At 37.7% G+C, this 21996-nt stretch overlaps 1 protein-coding gene across 12 annotated transcripts in view; it reads left to right on the forward strand.

Moving 5' to 3' along the window:
* Window positions 1-21996, forward strand: part of YAP1 (Yes1 associated transcriptional regulator) — a 153218-nt gene that overhangs the window by 68270 nt on the left and 62952 nt on the right. For all 12 annotated transcript variants that reach the window (XM_020996125.2, XM_020996117.2, XM_020996121.2 and 9 more), the window contains exon 3: window positions 10548-10663. In XM_020996125.2, coding sequence (XP_020851784.1) covers window positions 10548-10663 — 116 coding nt within the window. The remainder of the gene's footprint in view (window positions 1-10547; window positions 10664-21996) is intronic.

The raw sequence follows: 21996 nt of genomic DNA on the forward strand, positions 1-21996 counted from the left end.
TTATTGTCCTTTTTTGAGGATTATGTTTTATTATTATTTACATAACCATTTCTTCTTTTTCCTCAGCAGGAAACATTTAGTTGATTACAACTTTGGAGTCATTAATTTGGTTCTAAAGGTTGCTGAGTTAACAAACCTACACAGTATCCAGAAAAGTGGGAAGATTTAGAATGGCAAACAAGTAGAGGAATTTGGATTTGAAAAAAAAAAACTTTAAAAAAAAATCAAAATATATAATCCTCACATGAAGCATTTAGATTTTTTGTAGGCAATTTTAAAATTCAGTAAATGTATCTGAAATTGCTTCATAGATTACAGAACAGTTACAAGTTTCCTTTGTCCTCTAGATTAAACCCTTGAAAAGTCTAAAAGTCTAAGGAAAGAAATGACAGCATTTTAGATTTCTCAGGGGTTTATTAGCAGGATAGTTCATCTGTCTTTAAGAAGGCAGTGCTTAACTCCATCAAAAATAAAGTTCAAGCAAAGTTTAGAGAGATGCAGGATTCTTGGCTCAGTAAGAATGCAGATGAAATTCAGTTCTAGGCTGATAGTAACAATCCAAAACTCTTATACAATGCCCTGAAGGTAATTTATGAGCCAGAGACCTATGGTGTATCTCAGTGCTAATGGAGCTACTTTGATTAGTGATAGACATCCTTGAGATATGGGCTGAACACTTATATAGCATTCTCAACAAACTATAATCAACCAATGCTGAAGCCGTTGACCACAGTTTGAAGTCAGTCCCTCCCTAGCCAAACTTCCAACTGAAGAAGAGATTTTGAATGCCATTAGATTCCTCTTGTGTGGCAAAGCGCTTGCTGACAATTCCATTCCAGCAGAGATTTACATGGCTGGAAGCTCACTGCTCATATATAAAAGCTGACTGAAATCTTCCTGGTTATATGGCAAGAGGAGGTTATCACCTGGTAGGTCAAGGATACCTTAATTGTTCATCTCTATAAAAGAAAAGGAAATGAGTGGCCCTCTGACAACCACAGAGAATCTCTCTCTCTCTCTTAGTCATTGCCAGCAAGATTTTTGCCAGATCTTTCTTAATAGGCTGATCCTTTACCTGGAAGATGGTAATTTACCTGAGAACCATTGTAGCTTCAGAAAGAACTGAGGAATGGTCAGCATGGTGTTTGCTGCTCGGCAACTAGAAATGCCAGGAGCAGAACAGAGGCTTGTACGCAGCCTTCATTGATCTGACTGAGTTGTGAGGGCTTGTGGAAGATCATGTCAAAATCTGGTTGCCCAGAGAAGTTCATCTGTATTACCAGCTTCATGATGGCATGCTTTGTATTGGTTCTGGATAATGGATGATGCTCTTGTGCTTTCCCAGTCACGTGTGGAAATGAAGCAGAGCTGTGTGCTTGCTCCCATGCTTTTTAGTATGATGTTCTCAGCGATGTGGTCAGATGCCTTCAGTAAAGATGAAAATGGTATCAGGGTCAGCTACGTCACTGATGGTAAATTATTTAACTTGAAAAGGCCATAAGCCAAGATGAACATGAAAGGGGAATTGGTGGGTGACTTTTTGTTTGCAGATGATTGTGCACTCAATGCAGCCTCTGAGGCTGAGATACAACAAAGTAGGAATTGATTCTCTTCCACTTGTACTAATTTTGGCCTTAGAATTAACATCAAGAAAACAGAGGTTCTCTACCAGCCAGCACCCCACCATCTATATGTGGAACCATCAGTTACAGCAAATGGAGACATTTTGAATGCTGTGGATAAGTTCACTTATGTTGGCAGTACACTTTCCAGGGATGTACACATAGATAATGAGGTTCACGCACTCATTGCCAGAGCTAGCTCAGTGTTTGAGAGGCTCCAGAGGAAAGTGTGGGAGAAAAGAGATATTAGACTGCCTACCAAACTGAGGGTCTACAGAGCTATTGTGCTGACCTCATTGTTGTCTGCCTGTGAAACCTGTCAGTCTACCAGAACTATGCCAGAAAATTCAGCCACTTCCATTTGAATTGTCTTGGGAAGATTCTGAAGATCACCTGGCAAGATGAGGTACTGCACACTGAAATCCTTTCTCAGCTGAACTCTAAGCATTAAGACTCTGCTGCAGAGAGTGCAACTCCAATGTTGTTTGAATGCCAAGTATATGTTTGCCTAAAAGACTATTTTAAGAACTCACACAAAGCAAGTGCTCACACGGAGGCCTAAAGAAGTGATACAAGCACACTCTCAAGTTTTCTCTGAAGAACTTTGGAGTCAGTTGTATGACATGGGAGGCACTGGTACAGGACCACCCAGCACGGTGGGCCCGCATCAAAGTGCACTATGAGCAAAAGAAAATTTCAGTAGCTCAAAAAAAATATGAGATGCACGAATTCCAAATGTTCATACTTACTATTTGTGCCCGACCTGTGGTAGAGCCTTCCGAGCTTGTGTTGGTTTGTTCACCCACAGCTGAACACACTGTATGCTGACTCTTTGATTATGAAAGACAACAAGCAAAAGCAAAAGTTTATACTTAAATATTAGATTTAGTATATAAATTCCTTCCATTCACTCAGATCAACAACTTATATGTAGCTCATGGTTTTAGCTGTTTGGGACACTGAGAGATCATGATTTGTCCATGCCTGTATGTGTCATGGGGAGGATTTGAATCTAGAGTTCTTGGAGACTAACCCTTGATCCATCCCATTGTAGCTAGGCAGCATGGTGGATAGGACTAAGCCCTGAGCTCAAATCCAGCCTCAGAAAATCACCTGTGTGACCCTGGGCAAGACATTTAACCTCTACCTGCCTCCATTTCCTCACCTGTAAAGTGGAATTGAATAAGAGTACCTATCTCCCAGGCCTTAAAGTGCTACACAAATGCTATTATTATTAGCTTTCATTAATAATTTTGCTAATTGTCTTTTCTAATATGTGGGAGTCGTGTTTAATCTTTAGAATATCAGCAGCCGGTGGATATTTCCTGTTTGTCCTCAATCAATTGGTTAATTTGTTTGAAAAGCTGTGATGAAATGTTCTCAGAAAGTTACAACTGCTACATTTTGGAAAGCATTCTATCAGTCTGAGAGTCAATATGACATCATAGATTGAAAGTTAAGCAGGCTATGTATTGACTTAGAAAATCACATGTTGACGTTATTTATATTGTTATAATTTTATTTATTCATTCCTTAAGTGTTTTGACATCTCTATTCTGGGTACCTCTCTAACACTATAAGTTGCCTGTCATGTACTGTTAGAAGGAATTTTCTCACCTGGAAATTACCTGTAGCAATAAAATCACATAATCCTTCTCCCTACCCTGTAGCAGCCTAATTATGACCTTTCCCTTGGCTTTACTTTAGTTCTTTCCTTGACATACATGCGCGCGCACACACACACACCAATTTCCTAGGTATTTTAAGTACCAGCTGAATAATCATTATGGCGTAAGCTATAGCACACTGGTCCTGAAATTTAAATACATCTGTTAATGTGAAACCACTAGACAATTCATTTAATAAAGATCTTTCTTGATTTCATAATAGAATATTTCTTTATTTGGATGCTTGTATATACTCAAATGTTGGTATTAACCATTGAGGAAGAATTTTAAGGTATTCCTTTAATACTTCAAAATTCTTCCTCAGTGGTTAATACTGTCAGAGTCTATGGTTAAGTCAAGCAAGAGGGGAAATGAGAAAGGCCGTTAGATTTTTATCACCTTCAAAAGAAATATTTCAGGAGAGCAGTTTGAGTTAGACATTGTGATATAGACTGGCAGTCTTGGATGACTGAAAAATGGCTAAACACTGGTTAGTTGCTTTCAACTTTCAGAGTAATGCATGTATCTTGATGAACGTGATGTGATGACTTGTCTTTCTCCTCTGCTCGGATTTAGTTCATCACACAACTTCCTTATCTCTCCCCTTCTCACCACATTTTTTTTTCTGTTGCCAACCGATTCACTTTTTTATTCTTTCATTCCCCTCTAAGGAATATGATCTTCTGTTCTTTGCCTAGGCTAACTCTTCTGTGTTCTTGATCCATTTAATTCTGCATTCTTGGGGATCTTGCTCTGTCATTTATCTTCCCTCACATCACCTTTCTCATTCTAGGGCGCAAGGAGGCATCCTTTCACTTCTGCCTACACTCATGCTTGTTTCTTTTTTCCATAAACTTGTTACCATTTCATTCTCCTGTCCAGTCTCTACCCTTCCAGGTACTGCTAAATACTGGTGCCTTCACATCTTCTTGCAGTATGGTTTCTTTCCCACTGCTTTTCTGAAATACCTCTCTTGAAGGTAAAGGAATGATTGAATCTAATGGTCCTCTCTTCCACTCCTAACACCTTAACCTTTTTTTCAGTTTCACTTCCCTTAATTTCGTGACGGTGAACTTTCCTGATCTCTCTCTATTCCTCAACATCATTGTGCATCCACTGGTTTTTCTTATCCTTTTCATACCCTAAATTTGGGCACTTCCAGGATTTTTTTCCTTTTCTCTCCATAGACTGTTCCTCAGATCTCTTTAGTTCCAGTTACCAACACAGTGCAGACCAGCACTCAGGTCTACTTTTATAGCCCATTTCTCTGGTTCTGCATTTGTAGCTGTTTGTTGATCACCTCCACTTGGATGTTCTTCTGCATTTCACATGCAGCATGTCTAAGTCAAAATTCATCATCTTTCCCCCTACACTAAAACCAAATCATTCTTCTAATGGCATCACCACTGTCCTTCATTAGAACCTTAGAGACATCTTGGACTAATTCCTGTCTCTCCATGTGTGTGTGTGTGTGTGTGTGTGTGTACAGACACACACACACACACACACATACATATATGAAGGAGATGTAATATTTATTAGTTCTAATGGATAAACCCCACTAGCAGTTTTCTCTTGTACTCTTCCCCTCCTGTCCATTCTCATGTTTCTACCCTAGTTCATGTGCTTACTCTCTCTCATCTAGACTGTATCAGTACTCTTCTAACTAGTTTTCCTGCCTTTAGATTCTTACCTATGTCCAGTCCATTCAGCCTGCATACTTTAATTTTCCTAAAAAGGAGAACTCTTCTGAAAAACCTTCAGTGGTCCTACATTGTCTATAGAAATTTAGCCTGTTATTCAAGGTCCCCCATGTTATGGTGCTAATCTGCCTTTGCAGTTTTATATTCTGCTATTCTACCATGTTCATCCCAAGCCTCAGCAGATTGATATTGTCTGTTTCCCGGAATAACTGTTCCTTGCACACAATTCCATCTTGGCCTACTAAAATGACTGCCCACTTTGTATAAGCACTTTACAAATTTTCAAAGTGCTTTCCTCACAGAACCCTGAGGTAAGAAGTGCAGTTATTTTCTTATTTTATAGAAGAAGAAACATAGAAGGAATCACTTTGTCTAAGGATAGAAAAGAATTCCTATCTAAAACTAGACTTGTTTAGAGGAGTTCCCTGTTACTCGAAGTGTTTGGCCACTTGAGGATGTTGTAGATGGGTGGACTAGTTCAGCGCTTCTTAAACTGACCCCCGGGGGTTGCAACCCATGTTTTAAGAAGCACTGAAGGGGTTGCAAATTGAAAAAGTTTAAGAAACCCTGGACTAGATGACTTCTGAGGCCCCGTTTGATACCAAGATCCTACAGTTCTGTATGCAGAAATGGCAAGTGAATTTCCTAAAGCACGGGGTGACCATGTCACTCCACTACTCAGTAAAATTTAGTGGCGTTCTGTTCAGTCAGCAAACATTTATTATATCCTTACTGTATGTTAGGCACTAGTCTAAGCACTTTGAATAAAAAAAAGAAAAAAGGTAAATAACATGGTCTTTGCCCACAAGGAGCTCACAGCCTAATGGGAGAGACAACATACAAACAATTGTACATTCAAGATACATACATTGTGAATGGAAGACAACCCCAAAGAGAAGGTACTGGGAGCTCAGAGGGGTGTCTTGCAGAAGATGAGAACTGAGTTGTCTTGAAGAAAGCCCGGACTACAGAGGTGGAGGTCAGGAAGGAGAACTTTGTAGCCACGAAGGTGCCAGCCAGTGAGTGGAAAGGCAGTCGGGAGATAGAGTATCCTGTGGACAATAAGAGTACAGTGTCAGAAGACTAGAAGGATAGGGAGAGTTCGGGTTGTAAACGGCTTTAAAAACCAAACGGTGGATTTTGTGTTTCCTATTTATTACTTCTAGGATCAAATACAAACTTTTTGTTTTGTATCTAAGGCCTTCAGCATAACTCCATTCCACCTCTGTAGCCTTCCTACACATTAGTCTCCTCCTTGCATTCTGCAGTACAGTTCAGCTGGTCTGTTTTCTTACTCTGAACACACTACACTGCATCTCCAGTCTCCAAGTGGTTGTACAGGCTGTCCCCTCTCCCCTGCAATGCGCTCTCTTCTCTGCCACACAGAAACTGTAGTTTCCTTCAGAGCTCAACTTAAACATCAGTTTTTGTGTGAGACTGTTACTGATCCTTCCAACTGCTACTTCCTTCCAAAGTTATTTTGTGTTTTATTTACACATGCATGCAGGTATGTTGTCTAGTCCGAAAAGATGTAAGCTTCTTGACTGAAGGACTTGTCTCATTTTTGTCTTTTTATCCCCTGGTGCCAGGTACAGTGCCTGACACATAGAAGTCAGTCAATAAGTACGTGTTGATTAATTGTTAATTGTTTTACCTTTGGTTTAACCTAGGCTATTTGGGTCAGACTCTAAAGGTTTTGTTTGAAGGCCAGCTGTATTTAATCTGTCTGGAAATGAGAGGTAGTGTTAAGCCAGCTGCTTGGTGACTAAACTGAAGGGCAGTTTATTTTCACTCCAAATAAGTAATATTTTCTGCTCAACACTAAAATTCATCTGCTAATGTGATCCTCCTTGATCACAGAGCTGTTCCTGGAGACCTGGGCAGAGAGCACTGTTGGGAGTGTCAATCCCTCATTTCCCTTTCCTTCCCCATTCCCCACTCCAAGCACATTAACCCTTGACCTAGACGCTAATATCTCCTTGCCCCCTATCAAAAGGTATTTTGAATGGGTGTCTTTCAGTTCTGTTTTAGTAATACTGAAATGACATCAGCCCGTAGAGTTTACCATGTTATAACTAAAGATTATGTCCAGTATGCAAACCAGATCTGAAGTTTTTGTTTGCCAATCTAAAAATTATTTGTGGTTTAGATGTTTTCTTGATTTAAAAAATAAAACAACCTGTTTGCAAGTTAAAAATTTAAGTATACTGAATGCCTCAGAATATTGTGTTATATGCAGAGTTTCTGAAAAATAGTCAATGCCTGTAAAAATAATTTCATTTTTATGTTTAATAAAGCTAAAGACATATTTAGGATATAAAACTGTATAGAACCTTAAAAATCAAGTAATCCAACCTCTTCATTTTATAGATGAAGAAACCTAAGGCTCAGAAAGGTAGAGTGATTTTTCTCCAGGTCACACAGATAGAAGTAGCAGAGCTCTAGGATTCAAATCCAAGACTTCTGACTCAAAGTGCCTACATGAGACTTCCTCTCTTCAAAAGCTAGAGTGTACGTCATATTTCAGGCAAGATTTTACTATAACTTCCTTAACTCATCTGCTTTTGACTGGATATCTTAGAGCAAAGGTCATGGATTAGTCCACCATCTGTTTTTGTCAGCTTGGCTAAGAATAGTTTTTGCATTTTTAAAATGGAGAAACTATTCTCAGTTCACAGGTTGTACAAAAGCCGTGGGATTTGGGTCTCCAGTGTAGGTTGCCAACCTCTGCTTTAAAGCATAGTTCATGTAGGATCATACATAGGTTTAGAGACAGCTCTTGAATGAACCACAGAGGTCATCTCATCTAGCTCTGGCATTTTAGAGATGAGGAAACTAAGGAGAAGAGAGATTAAGTGACTTGCTACTTAGTAGAAGATCTACAACCTTCTGGTCTCAAACTCAGTATTATACATTATTATTATCATTATTATTTATTATTATTATTATTATTATTATTATTATTATTATAGGCCTAAATTAAAATGAAACTTTAGTATTCAAAGAAAAGAAAAAGTATATGAAACTGAATTACATATAGATTTTTAAAGGTTATAATAAATTTAATATGATAGCTTTTCTGTGTTGTGTCTCCTTCTGTACTTCTAGTCTCTTCTGTGTGTGTATATACACATACACACACACACACACATAAAATTTCCCCCCCAATTATATACTAAAGCAATTTTTATTTTTTTTAAGTTTTGAGTTCCGAATTCTGTCTTTCTCTTCCTCCCCCCCCCAAGCAATCAGATATAGGTTATACAGGTACAGTCATGTAAAGCATTTCCATATTAATCATTTTGTACAAGAAGACTTGAATAAAAGAAAAAGAATGAAAGACAGAAAATGGAAAAATTAGCATGCTTCAGTCTCTGTTCAAACAATAGCAGTTCTATACCAGTTCTTTTCTCTGGAGGCAGGTAATATGCTTCATCATTAATCCTTTGGCATTGTCTTAGATCACTGTATTGCTGAGAATAATTAAGCCATTCACAGTTCATCCTTAAATGATATTGTTGTTACTGTGTATAATGTTCTCCTGGCTCTGTTCATCTAAAGTTCATATAAGTCTTTCCCGGTTTTTCTGAAATCATCCTGCATGTCATTTCTTATAGCACAATAATACTACATTACAATCATATACCACAGCTTATTTAGCCATTCCCCAATTGATGGGCATCCCTTCGATTTCCAGTTCTTAGCCACCACAACAAGAGCTGCTATAAATATTTTTGTACAAGTAGGTCCTCTCGCCCCTCTTTTTTTTTTTTTGGATATCTTTGGGATATAAATCTTCTGTGTATTTTTTTTTTTAAGTTTCATTGACACTTCTTTCTTTTCTGGCATCACTATCGTTATTGTCCCTACTCCTTCTACTTCTCCCCTTTTCCCTCCAAAAGGTAAGGTTTCTTTTGTGACTAATAAATAATAAAATTAAAATAAATTTTAAAAAAGCAAAAAAAAGGCACATTGACCCTTTCTGAAAATGTATGTCATTCTACACTTGTAGTCTGCTACCTTTCTGTCAAAAGGTAGGAAGCATTTGTAATCCTTGGACACTGCATTGATTAGAATTCCTAAGTTTTTCAAAACTCTTTTCTTTTATATTATTTTTGTCATATTTTCATTCTTCTCACTTTACTCTTCATTGGTTGATATGAGTCTTCCCAGTTTTCTCTGAATCCATGTGTTCTGCTATTTCTTCCAGAGCAATAATATTCCATTAAAATCACATAACAATTTATTAAGCTATTCCCCAGATGATGATACCTCACTGTTTCCAGTTCTTTGTTTCAACAAAAAGCCCCTGGTTCTTTTCCCACTGAGACATAAAGGAGAATCAAGAGAAAACTATCACATTAAGTTAAACTTCATTTCATCTTCTTTTATGATGGTGTTTCATAAATATTAAAGGAAGAGCATATTACTTATTCTGTGAGTTGAAATATAAGATTTATTTCTTGAAAAAGGTAGTTTTATAAATTCTATAACTAGCACATTTCCTTGAGGAAAATGAAAACCAATTTATTTAAACATAGAAAAGTTTCTTACAGATTCTCACTTTAACAATTAGTTAAATTATCTAAATAGTAAGATTTCTGATGATTAAATTAACTGATTTTTTTCACTAAGCTTAGTTTTCTATTTTTATTGGTTCAAACTGGTTTTTAAGCACATAATTTAATATTGGTAATTATTTACTTCCAGGAGTATAAAATTGTGTTCCTTATATGTGAATCTTAAATTTTGCTATTATTAATGAATATTCTTAACATTTGTAAAAATCTGTATTTTTAAAATAAATAAAGCTGGATTATTATTATCCCAACCTGTGATTTCATCAGTATAAGGAATGCTTGATATGGAAATTTCTTCTACCTATACATATTTGTAACTCATTTTGAACTTACAATCTTAGAGAGTTTCTTGAGACACCAAAAGTTTAAATTCCTTTACCAGGGCCACAGATACTATTATATTTTGGAGACAAGATTTGATCCTGATTCCAAAGTCAGTCCTCTGACCGCTGTAACACAGTGCTCCTCTACTGGATTGTTAATGAGTTATAAATCATTTAAAATGTCAAGGAATTTTCATTTACCTGAAATTTAAGGCATAACTTTCCATGCCTCTCAGGAACAGAATTTGCAAAGTAATTAATTAATTAATGCTAAGCATATATAGGAAAGTTATTGAATGACTGGTTTACATGACTAGAGTGGAATAATGAAAGGAACAATGGAAGGAACATAGGGTCTGCTCTTTAAGGATTAATTTGGGATCTTTTGTTCAGTGTTTCCTTCCTATTTTTGAGAAAAGAAATCATTGTTGTTGTTTTTTTTGCTTTTAGGCAGTTGGGGTTAAGTGACTTGCCCAGGGTCACACAGCTAGTAAGTGTCAAGTGTTTGGTCTGAGGCAAGAATTGAACTCAGGTCCTCCTGACTTCAGGGCCGGTGCTCTATCCACTGCGCCACCTAGCTGTCCCGAAAAGAAATCATTGTTGTAAAAACATGAAATATTCTTATGTAATTCAGTGGTTTGTTTTGTCTTAGTCACATCGATCAGACGACAACATGGCAGGACCCCAGGAAGGCAATGCTTTCGCAGATGAATGTTACAGCTCCCACCAGTCCACCAGTCCAACAAAACATAATGAATTCAGCCTCGGGTAAGTCAATTGTGATTAAAAGAATGCATTAATCACCATTTATACACTTCTTGTTTTTAAAAACAGTAACTCTCCTTTGAGTTGATGATGTAAATTCATTTCATATATATCCTCTTGTGCTTAAAACTTTTGAATCATTAAATCCTTGAAGGTTCAAGCATTTAACTAAATGATGCCATTTTCACTATGGAATGGGCCACCCACGGAAAAAAAAAAGGAGGGAGATTGCTTTTCACAGTTTGGAATCAATTATGGGCAAAAGGGGCCCCTAATTCTAAAGCCATTATTTTATATATAAATCCTGTTTAATTATTAATACGGTACCATAAACTAGTTTAGTCATTTAAAGCAAATAATTCCAACATGGTTACTTCACAAAAACAAAACAAACAAAAAACAAAATAAACACTCCACCAAAAACTATAAATGGTGTCTCGAAATCCTATTCAGAGCTGGTTCATGCTGCCTTGACTGCAGTTTCTCTTCTTCTCCCTTTATGTTCAAGACCTTATCACTGAAGTCTCCCACTTCCTTTAGTGGTTTGGATAGAAAGCAAAGGTATATTGTTTCTTTTGACCTTCCAGAAATTCATTCTACCCTAAGAATCACTAGAGGGCAATAGAAATGCTTCCTTCCTCAGGGTACGTGTGTGTTGTACATGCTCTAGGTCCAGCCCTCCAAATTAATTGGTAACTAAATTAAGAACTACAGAGCTTTGTAATACTGGAGTAGTTTCTGTCTTTGAGTCTTCTGTCACCTGTTTCTCCTAATGTTGATCTATGGGTACAGAGACAGGCAAGCATAACTGAATACAGAAATTAATTTCTTGTGCTTTTTCTTTTTATAAACTGTTGTGACCTGTGGAAGCAGAGGCCTAAATGGGTTGCTTTTTTTGGTATGTCTTTTAATTTTTTTGTTGTTGCTTTTGGCCACACTGTCAGAATCTTCCACCAGGAAAACAAGATACATCCTTTGTCAGTTTAAAATTAGATTATATATTCTAATCTTTCATTATTAGGTTTGGTATCCTAAAAAAATTTTTTTTAATCTAAAAATCTTCAATAGTATTACAGTTTTGTAGAAAAATGTTGAACGTTGGCTTGGGCACACTTATGTTAACAATTATTACTATTTACATATTTTTTATTAAAAAAAATCTTCATTTGAGGGGGGAATTTGAAAGAACTTGAGAAAAATATAATTAACTCTTTTAACTTTGAAAATAGAAAATTCATTTAATAGCAGAAAGATTTCAGCTAATACAGAGGACTAACTTAGAGACATCAAAACAAATAAAACACCAGACCCATACAACAGCACAAAACCAACTAACCACAAATAAACAAAATGAAAATGTAATTTATATTAAAGGCTATCTGTATAATTAACTAAAGGCAACCACACCTCTATTTGTCTACAGGAGAAAGCATAGAATCAGAGATTAAAACTGAAAGGTAACTCAGTGAACATTTAGTCCAGTCCCCTCATTTTACATTTGAGGAAACTGAGGCCTAGAGAAGAAGGTAACCTAAGGGCGTACAAGTAATAAACAGCAGTATTAGCATTTGAACCCATGTCCTCTGAGTAAGAATCTAGTGTTCTTTCCAGTATATCACTTTCTGTTCCCTCTCATTATAAAACAAAATGCAGGGAAATGTACTTCTTTGGGCTGGTGAATATTACGTGGTAGGCATCATATCTCTTCCCTAGGCTGCTTGGCTTCTGTCCTTCTCATGTAGAGACTGTGCTGGTGGTATTCTAATTGTTCCTTCTCAGTGCTGCTTACCTGTCTCCCATAGTGAGTTTAGTGACCGCCTTACCACACCCACAGGTGGATCATTAGAACAGCAAATATTTCTATTATGCTGCATTTTTTTGTCTGTAGCAAGTAACTGGGAGAAGTGTGAGGTATGTAGAGCCTGATACTTAGGGAATATATCAGGCTGGATTGGCTGCCGGGGAAGCATTTCCAATAAGGGAATACAAAAGGCAAGATTTGACTCTCATACACCTGGAATGGTCCTTGCTGTTTCTGTTCTGGAAGAGCCTGGACAAAGCAATTTTGGTGCCCTGGGTCAGGTTTTAAAACTGGATCTTCTAGGTGTCTACACACTTGAAGTTTTAAGCCTTTGCTGTATTACATATGAATTGACTTGCCGCTAAATAAATGTGTAATGGAAACCAAAATTTTCCAGCATTTAAAGTGTTCCTTATTGTAGCACTTTTCTCTTCTCCTGTGGATTTTACAATATTCTAATGTGTACGGATGGTTTGGACTCAGTCTTGTGTTTAAAACCAAACATCCATCACAAGCGATTTCTAGTTGTTTTCCTATATCTAAGTGTTTTAAGCAAGCTTTTAGCATGTGATGTAGGTGGAATTGAAGTGCATTTTATATACTTTTGTATATAGTGTATGATTGATGTATTTGAATATCTTCCAAATGAATGTTTTGAGGGTGTTTTGATTTTACTATATTCTATGCCAGTGGCCAAGGTAGACAAGTTGCCCCTTGAACATCACTATAAGTCTGAGCTATGCTATGATGAATCCACCTGGTGATGAAGTTTTTTTCTTTGTTTGAATAACTAAAATTCCTTGGGTAATATAAAAGAAAAACCTCTGACTTAATTTTGGCTTCTTCCACTTGATACTATCATCAAAAAGTAATCAATACTACTGATACTAATACTAAAAGAAAAACCTGGCTTAATATTGGCTTCTTCTAATTGATAACGTATTAAAAGGTTTTCGGCCTTTCTTCACAGGAGCAAAATGTAAGGACTGCTTTTGTGAGTATACTGGTTTATGCAATTGAACATTCATTCAATCAATAGACATTTAGGTGGAAAATCTACTATGTACAAGGCACAGATAGATGCTTGAAATATAGTGTTAAAAACACTGTATTTTTCCTTAAGGAGCAGACATTCTAATGGGGGAGGGAGGTAAGGGGGTGGAGAGATGGCATATACAGATAAGTATAATACAGGGTAGTGAGTGATGGGGGAAAGAGATATATAAATAAAATGCTCTAGGAAAATTTCAAGGGAGTGAAAACAGTTTTAACTTGGAGGCAGGGGAAATGTCCAGGAAGATTGAGCAGAGGAGGTACCACCTGAACTAAGCCACTAAGTTAGATAATGATTCCAGAAGGTATTGATGAATAAGGATTAGTTCCTTGTCACGGAAAGCAGCTTATGTAGATGTAAAGAAGCAAGAGATGGAATATCAAGTTTGGGTGACAATTAGTAGTCCAGTTTGGCCAAAACATTAGAGTGGATCAAGGGCAGAAATATGAATATGTCTGGAAGAGGGAGAGCCAGGTTGAGGAGATGTTTAAATGCTAGACAGAAGGGATTATATTTTGTCCTAAAGGCAGTTAGGGAGTGACTGAAGATTTTTAAGGAAGGGAGTCATATATTCCTGGAACTCATTAGATTATGGTTATAGGACTATGAACAGGTGATATAAGTGGAAAGAATGAATCATAAATGGGATAAATGGGATCATAAATGCTGAGAGACGGTAGCAGAGGGAATCTGGAAGTAGCAGTAGGAAGCAACAAATATGCCACGTGACCCTCCTTGTCTTACGTGTTGGGGGTGTATGGTGAGAGAACTGGTGAGCATTGGAGACATTTTCAGGGCAGTCGTTATGTTCAAAGGAAATCCAGATTTCTTTGATTACCAGAAGGAAAGAATGTAAGAATGAGATATCTAGGATAAAGGGAAAGTTTATTAATAGAACTGGGTGCTAAAGGCTATAGGGGAAGGTGGAGTAGGGATGAGAATGGGGCAGTAGTTGCAGAGGAGAGATATTTTGTTTTGCTTCTCCACCCAAGAACTAGGGGGTCATACAAAAAGAATTTGTTAGCTGTAGGGCAAGGTATGTAGAAAATTATAGACTTAAGTAGGTTGCCAAGTTCTAATTAGAATTCTGGTTTGAAGGTGTCTTCTGCAAATTGCTTCTCCCAGGTGGAGCCTCCTCAGTGTATTGGAGAAGGGGACCAGATAGTTGTTAATGAAAGGCAGCAAGGTTTGATGGTGAAGGCAAGTCTTCTGCAATTGCTATTTTCAAAATTCTAGTCTCCAGATGAAGCCCCCTTGAAGCTATAAACTGTCAGGTAGCAGGGCTCAGGCTGCACAGACAAGATTCACAGAAGATAGGAAGTTTTGGACAAGTGACTTGCCCAGGGTCCCATAGCTAGTAAGTGTCTGAGGCCAGATTTGAACTCAGGTCCTCCTGATTCCAGGACTGGTGCTCTATCTGTTGCTCCACCTAGCTGCCCCTGAAAAAGTGTTCTTTAAATGATTCTAAAGCATCTAGGAATCTGGGATGAAGATATGACCAAGTAAAAATCAAAACCTTTTTTGTTTGTACTTAACTTTGTTAAGTAAGTTGCAGTTACTTAAGTGAAACTTAGTATTGTAGGTAAATGGACTGGAATACATTATGAAAGAGGGTTTGGGGGGGGTCAGAGTTAGGTGGAATGCCTATGACTAGCAAAAAAAAAATCAGCAGAAAATTTTAAATTAAAATTAAATTAATAAGATCTTCCACCTTGAAAATTACTATGTGAGTATACAGCTGTGACTTATACTGTACATGATAATACATGAATTTAATTAACATTTAATGACAGCTGTTGAAAAACCTCACTTAATAGTTAGGAATGTGATTTGACTTTTCTGGTGACTTGGTATATTGGTTATAAAGTCACAAAACCCACAAAAGTTCCCTTTTATACACAAAACTCTTAGAAATGAAGCTCTAATAACCACTTAGGAACTTTTAGAGCCAAAAGTGCTCTGAACTGACACTAAAAGGCCACTAAATTAAAATTAATTTTTAAAAAGGCTATGATAACGAAACACACTTCCAAGCATACCTGAACAAGAAATCTTCTTTACAATATTAGTGGCAAGAACTTATTTGACTTCTGTACAAAGGCCATGAGTAACGGAAAATCCATACCCATCTTCATTTCTCCACTTAAGCTTGCGTGATACTCTCCTCTCATCATTCTCCCCGTATGTGTCTTACTTCTCTTTAGTTTAGCTGGTTCTTCAGCATCCGTTACCTGCCACATAATCCTGGATGTCCCTCAAAGTTCTGTCTCAGGTTCTCTTTCCTTTACTGATTTCATTGACTCCCAAATGACCACGTGAGATAGAGAGTGAAAGTGATGGTATCAAAGGCTTGAGGAAAGAATGCTGTGGGAAGTACAAGAGAGAGTCATCTGGCTCTCCCCAGATGACAGCCTCCCTAGCCACTTTCCAGTACAGATTGCACCTTTCCTCATTCTCCTTGGTTCACAGGTTGAGGTGGGAGAGTTGGAGTACTCCTTGTTCCTTGTTGCCACTTTCAGATTCTGCACCTACCTCCATCACTCAGTAATCTGTCTTCCTTTGAGGTTCATGCTATTCATGTCTACCACCCAATCAAAATCCTGATAGAGTGAACCGTGGAGATGGGATTTGGAGTAAGGGAAGAGAAACAAAGACAAAGAGACAGACACTAGGAGACTTGTAGATAACTGTTACCAACATCAAGATAAGGTGATAAATGGATGGATTGGATCTCAAAGGATGAGAGGTTACTGAGAAATGGTTAAGCTCATTTCTAAAATATTACAGAAGATGGCAAAATATCTTGAAGCACTATCACCTCATAAGCAAGAAACCTAGAAGGAAAGACATTTACAGAAGGTTTGAGGAGAGACCTAACTTATCACAATTTCCTGAGGACATTTAGGGATGAAATTGAGAAACAATGAACAGATAAAAATTTTTAAAATTTATAAAGATTTCACTGTCAAAAGTTTTTCACTCAATGGTAGTGAAGCCACCAAATTTGGACTCTTAACATTAGTGTTTGATGTCCTCCATAAAGAAATAGAAATGGCACTTAAGAAAAATGGGAAGAAGAGTGTATAATCTGCAACATAGCAAATATGTACAGAGGGAGTCTGTAGTAAAGGTGCCACAATTTTGAGGACTTCTAGGGATTAGTTATGATATATGAAGCAGAAAAATCCCAATGACAAAAAAAAAAGGAAAAAAGCCCTTAATCTTTGTTATAATCGGGAGAGAGGGGAAGGTGATGGAGAATATCTCAATAACCACCAATCCATATGTCTTTTCCATATCTACAAAATATTTATGAAAATAATTTATACACTCGGCAATAATAAATAGGCTTTCACCAACAACATTCTACAGTAGAGTTATACAATGTGAAAAACACAAATCATACAAGATCCTGCATTGCTTTTTTTTTTTGGTTGACTATGAAAAAAAACAAAAACATTTGGGTCAGTGAGTAGATCAGTTACTTCCTGGAAGGTTCTATTCCAGAGGACTACCTAGCACAAATATATTTAGATCAAAAGTTTCTTGAAAGATAAGACATATTCCAGGGAGAGAACTTTATTTTACCCTCTGATTATTAATATTATAAAACAAGATCTTGAGCACTGAAGGTATTTGCCACTATTGTAGAGGTTGTCAAGAACAGGGTTCAAATGGAAGAAGGATTCTTTGTAGATGGTGTGCTCCAGAGATGAAGTACTCTAGATGCTTCTGACTATGCATGACGTTGTATTGATCATGTGAAATCCTAGAACATTGCAAAGCTGCCTAAATGAGATCCAAAATCACTCAAAAAAGTTTGAACTTAACTCTCCACAAAGGTTTTGTAAAAAAACAACAAATGGGGGCATGTAGGTGGCACAGTGGATAGAGCACTGACCCTCGACTCAGGAGGACCTGAGTTCAAATCCAGCTTCAGGCACATAATACTAGCTGTGTGACCCTGGGCAAGTCATTTAACTCCATTGCCTCCCCCCCAAAATAATAATAATAATAATAATACAATCAACAAGTGGAAGAGCATCTTGCCTGTAACTGATTATGATGTGCCATGGGATGAATAGCCCTGAGAGTTGTACTGTCATAACTTACATCTTAGACGCTAGAGATGGATAATGAACTGGGTCAAGAATTAAAAGACAGGGAAACAGACTAGGTTGCCTTTTTAAAAATTGGGCAGTGCTTTTAAATAACATTGATATGCTTTGTTTTTATAGCACCTTCTTTTCCAGTGATATACCTGCCTCCCTCCTTCCCAGAGAGCCATCCCTTGGATTAAAGAATTTTTAAAAAGAGAGGAAAACGCAGCTTAGCCAAACTAAGAACACATCAACTAAATCTGACAATACATGAAGTGTTCCACACCAATAGATCCTCACATGTACCCCCCAAAAAATTGTAACTTCTGTTGTGAACAACTCTTTGTGACCCCACTTAGGGTTTTCTTGGCAAAAATACTGGAGTGGTTTGCCATTTCCTTCTCCAGCTCATTTTATGGAGAGGAAACTAACGCAAGCAAGGTTAAGTGAATTGCCCATGATCACACAGCTATTAAGTGTCTGAGGCCAGATTTGAACTCAGGAAGATGAGTCTTCCTGGCTCCAGGCCCAGCACTCTATCCATTGCATCACCTAGCTGCCCACAAAAAAGAAAAAAAAAAGAAAAGAAAAGGGGGGTGTGTGTGCATTTTCTCTTCTTTTTGGTGATAAACTCAATCATTATAGTTACATATTCACCTTCAGTTTTGATTATCGTTCTTTCCATTGACATTGTGATTGTCATAATGTATATTGGTTTCCTGGTTCTGCTTCCTTCATTTTCTGTCAATTCGTATAAGTCTTTCCATGCCTTGTGTTCTTCATAGTCACTACAGTGGAGTAATATTCAATTAAATTCCTGAACCAGAATTTGTTTAACCATTCTCCAATCAATGGTCATATAACTTGATTTCCAGGTTTTTGCTCCTACAAAAAAAGTACTACTATGAATATTTCATTCTCTCTTTGACATCCTTGAGATATATAACTAGTAGTGAGATTCCTGAGTTAAAGATTATGTATATCTTAATAACTTTCTTATACAATCCCAAATTGTTTTATGGAATGGTTGGATCAATTCACAATTCCACCAACAGTGCATTGGTTTGCTTTTCTTTGTACAGTCCCTCCAACATTGACTGTTCCCATTAGGTTAATGACTCCATTAACTTCTTTCTGAAACAAAGGCCCACCTTTTTAATATTATCATTCTTCTAATTTTCAAATCATGGAATGCATAGTCTTGGAATAATTAAAGTAGTGAACTGCTCAAAGGGAATTGATACATAGATGGTGAGCCTGAGTAGGGCGCAACACAACACCTATGAGAAATTGATAGATGTTGAGTACAGGGTGTTGTTATCAGACAAACGTACAACTGTAAAAGGAATTGTGCTTGTCATGTATCAAAAACAAGAGGCAACCGATGGATAAATTGACATGTTCCACTAATACCCACACAACAAGAAATTTGTAGGAAGTACCCTGACATAAGGGGTTTATAAGAAGATATAGAGAGAAGTTGTGCAGGATAAAAAGGCATAGATGGTTTGTGCTATCTACCAGTTAATTATTGAGATCACAGATAATTCAAATTATAGAAGAAGATATTTCTGAAAGTTGAAATTGAGAGAAAAATGACTATTTTTATATAGATATAGAGATAATGGTAAGAGAGAGGCTAGGTTTCCTTTTTTTACTCAAGCTGGAAGTGCAGCAGCCATTCATGAGCCCATTCCCATTACTAATTAGCTTCAGAGCTTTGATTTGCACCATTTTTTTGACCTGGGCCAGTTTTTTCTCCTTAGGTAGCCTGGTGGTCCCCCATTTCCCAAGGCTTACCTTATTGATGGTGGACAATGGATACAATCCATTGGCTTAGCCCTCTGCAATTCACTTCCAACCTCAAGTGATCCACAAGCCTGAGCCTCCTTAGTAGGAGGGATTGTAGGTGTGTACCACCACACCTAGTGATAACTGATATTTGTAGAGCACTTTAAAATTTGGAGGAGGAAAGAGTAAAGAAACAGGAAATAATTGGGTGTATCTATTAGAATTAGAGCTAGAAGATATGAAAGAAGGATTTTTCCAAGTTTTTCTGATATATCAGGATTAGTTCTCCTCCTTGCAAAAACAGTATGGGATTCCTAGGACATTTCCCAGAAAGGAAAAGCTGAAGCTGCACCTTGATTGAGAAAATGCCCTGTCAATCCTGTGAGTCAGTGCAAATCAGGGAAGACAGCACTACACCCACCATTGCTATGGAATAAGACTGATCAGAAGTGGGCAGGGTCACAAAAATAAATAGTAAAGAGCTGTTAGCTTGAACCCAGCCCTGTTGTCACTACTGTAATAGCTGTCAAGTGCTGAAGTACTATGGAAAAGGAGAGAAGAGAGACATGGAGACAAAGGAAACTGACGTGGTAAAATGGGATCAAGAATAAGGATGTCCAAAAAATGAAGATACCAAGGTTTCTGCTTCAAAAACAGGCAAATTGTACAGCTTCAATGTTCTAATCTGCTAATATGGGTTGGGGTGGGGGGCAGGGAGTGGGGGAGGGAAAGAACCTGGATTTGCATTTGCTACAGTATCTTACATGTTGTAGACAGTCAGTTACTTTTTAAGGCAGAGAATTGTAGAGTTACAGCTGGAAGGGAGCCCAATCAGGCAAGCAGACAGGCAACAAGCATTTATTAAATGCTTACTATGTGCCAGGCACTGCACTAAGCCGAGGATCCAAAGAAAGGCAGAAACATGGTCCGACCCTGTCCTCAGGAAGCTCACATTCAAATGAGAGAGAAAACATGTAAATAACAAGATACATACAGCATGTACCCAGAGTAAGTGCTGGGTAAATCTGAGCAGGGAGAGTGAGATTGGGGGAAGCGAGGTGGTGTAGTGTTTAGAGCACTGGCCCTGGAGTCAGGAGGACCTGAATTCAAATCCAGTCTCAGATGAGACACTTGACACTTACTAGCTGTGTGACCCTGGGCAAGTCACTTAACCCCAATTGCCTTGCCGCCCCAAAAAAAGTGAGATTGGACTTGAATCTTCAGGGAATCTAAGAGGAAGAAGTGAACAAGGAGAGCATTCTAGGAAGCGGGGAGAGGGGTAGTCAGTACATGGCACAGATTTGAGAGATAAAGTGTCATATATGAGTGTAGCAAGTGTGGCTAGATTGTGGAAGGGAGGAAAGTATACGGAAACTGGAAAGGTAGGAAGGGTCTAGGTTATGAAGAAGGGCTTTTAAAGCCAAACAGAGGGTTTTATATTTGATCATGGGGGTGATCTAGTGGAGGGAGCCACTGGAGTTTATATTTATTTGGGGCAGGAGAGTGGGATGGCATGGTCATAGCTGGGCTTTAAGAAAATTGCTTTCGCAAATGGAGTGAAGTGTGGCTTAGAATGCAGAGAGACTTGGGCAAGTAAACAAAATCACTTCTAAGGCTTTTATAATAGTCTAGGTGAGAAGTTTACCAGAAAGATGGCTATATAAATGGAAAAAAGGGGAAAGGAGTATTGTGAGACTCAAATGAAATAATGTATACAAAGAATGCCACAAATCTGAGATAACTATAGAAATAACAGTTCTGGTTGTTGTTGTTAGCCTGCAGTGACCAGACTAGAGACCTTCATTCCCTGAATTTTCTACTGCACTGATGCTGAGCTCAGGCAATGTTTATAGAGAAATATAGGGGTGTACTGGTAAATGTTTAACTAGAAGGCTTTCTGGGGGGAAAATGTATGCACATACACTTTTAAGTTTAGCTGCATTACACTTTCTTAAGTCTAGACAATTAATAAAACAGTAAATCAAACCCTATAGAATTGCTGATTTCTGGGGTATAGATACACTGAAAATATAACAGTTAACCAAGGGATAGGGCTATCTCCAGCACACTCCTGGAAGAGGACATACACAAGAGATGTTGTGAAGGTATAAAGAACAAGATTTATAAACTGATTAAGTTCTTGTGAGGAGTCAAGGGTGACACCATGGTTTTGAGTCTGTATGACTAAGAGTATGACGGTACCCTCCATGGTAATTGGAAAGTTGAGAAGAGGAACAGCTGTGGGGGAAAATGAGTTCATTTTTAGGATTGTTGAATTTGAGTTGCCTATAGGATATCTAATTTGAGCTCCCATCATTCAAGAGTGAAGCTTGGGGCTAGATGTATAGATCTGAGAATCATCTTCATGGAGGTGATAAATTAATTCAAATGGAATGATCAAAAAGTATATTTAGATAAAGAAATTTCAGAGTTCATGAACATGGAAATAGAACACTTAAGGGTGATGGCAGGATTAAAGTTTTGACCACTTCTGTGTGCAGCTGAGGTGGCATGGAGGAAAAGGTCATTATAATTGAATAGAATGAGAAACTGGGAAGTTAAGGTGTTTAAGGAAGCATTAATATATTTG

Source organism: Phascolarctos cinereus, unplaced genomic scaffold (genome assembly GCF_003287225.1).
Source record: "Phascolarctos cinereus isolate Bilbo 61053 unplaced genomic scaffold, phaCin_HiC Scaffold_726;HRSCAF=1367, whole genome shotgun sequence".
NCBI lineage: Eukaryota > Metazoa > Chordata > Mammalia > Diprotodontia > Phascolarctidae > Phascolarctos > Phascolarctos cinereus.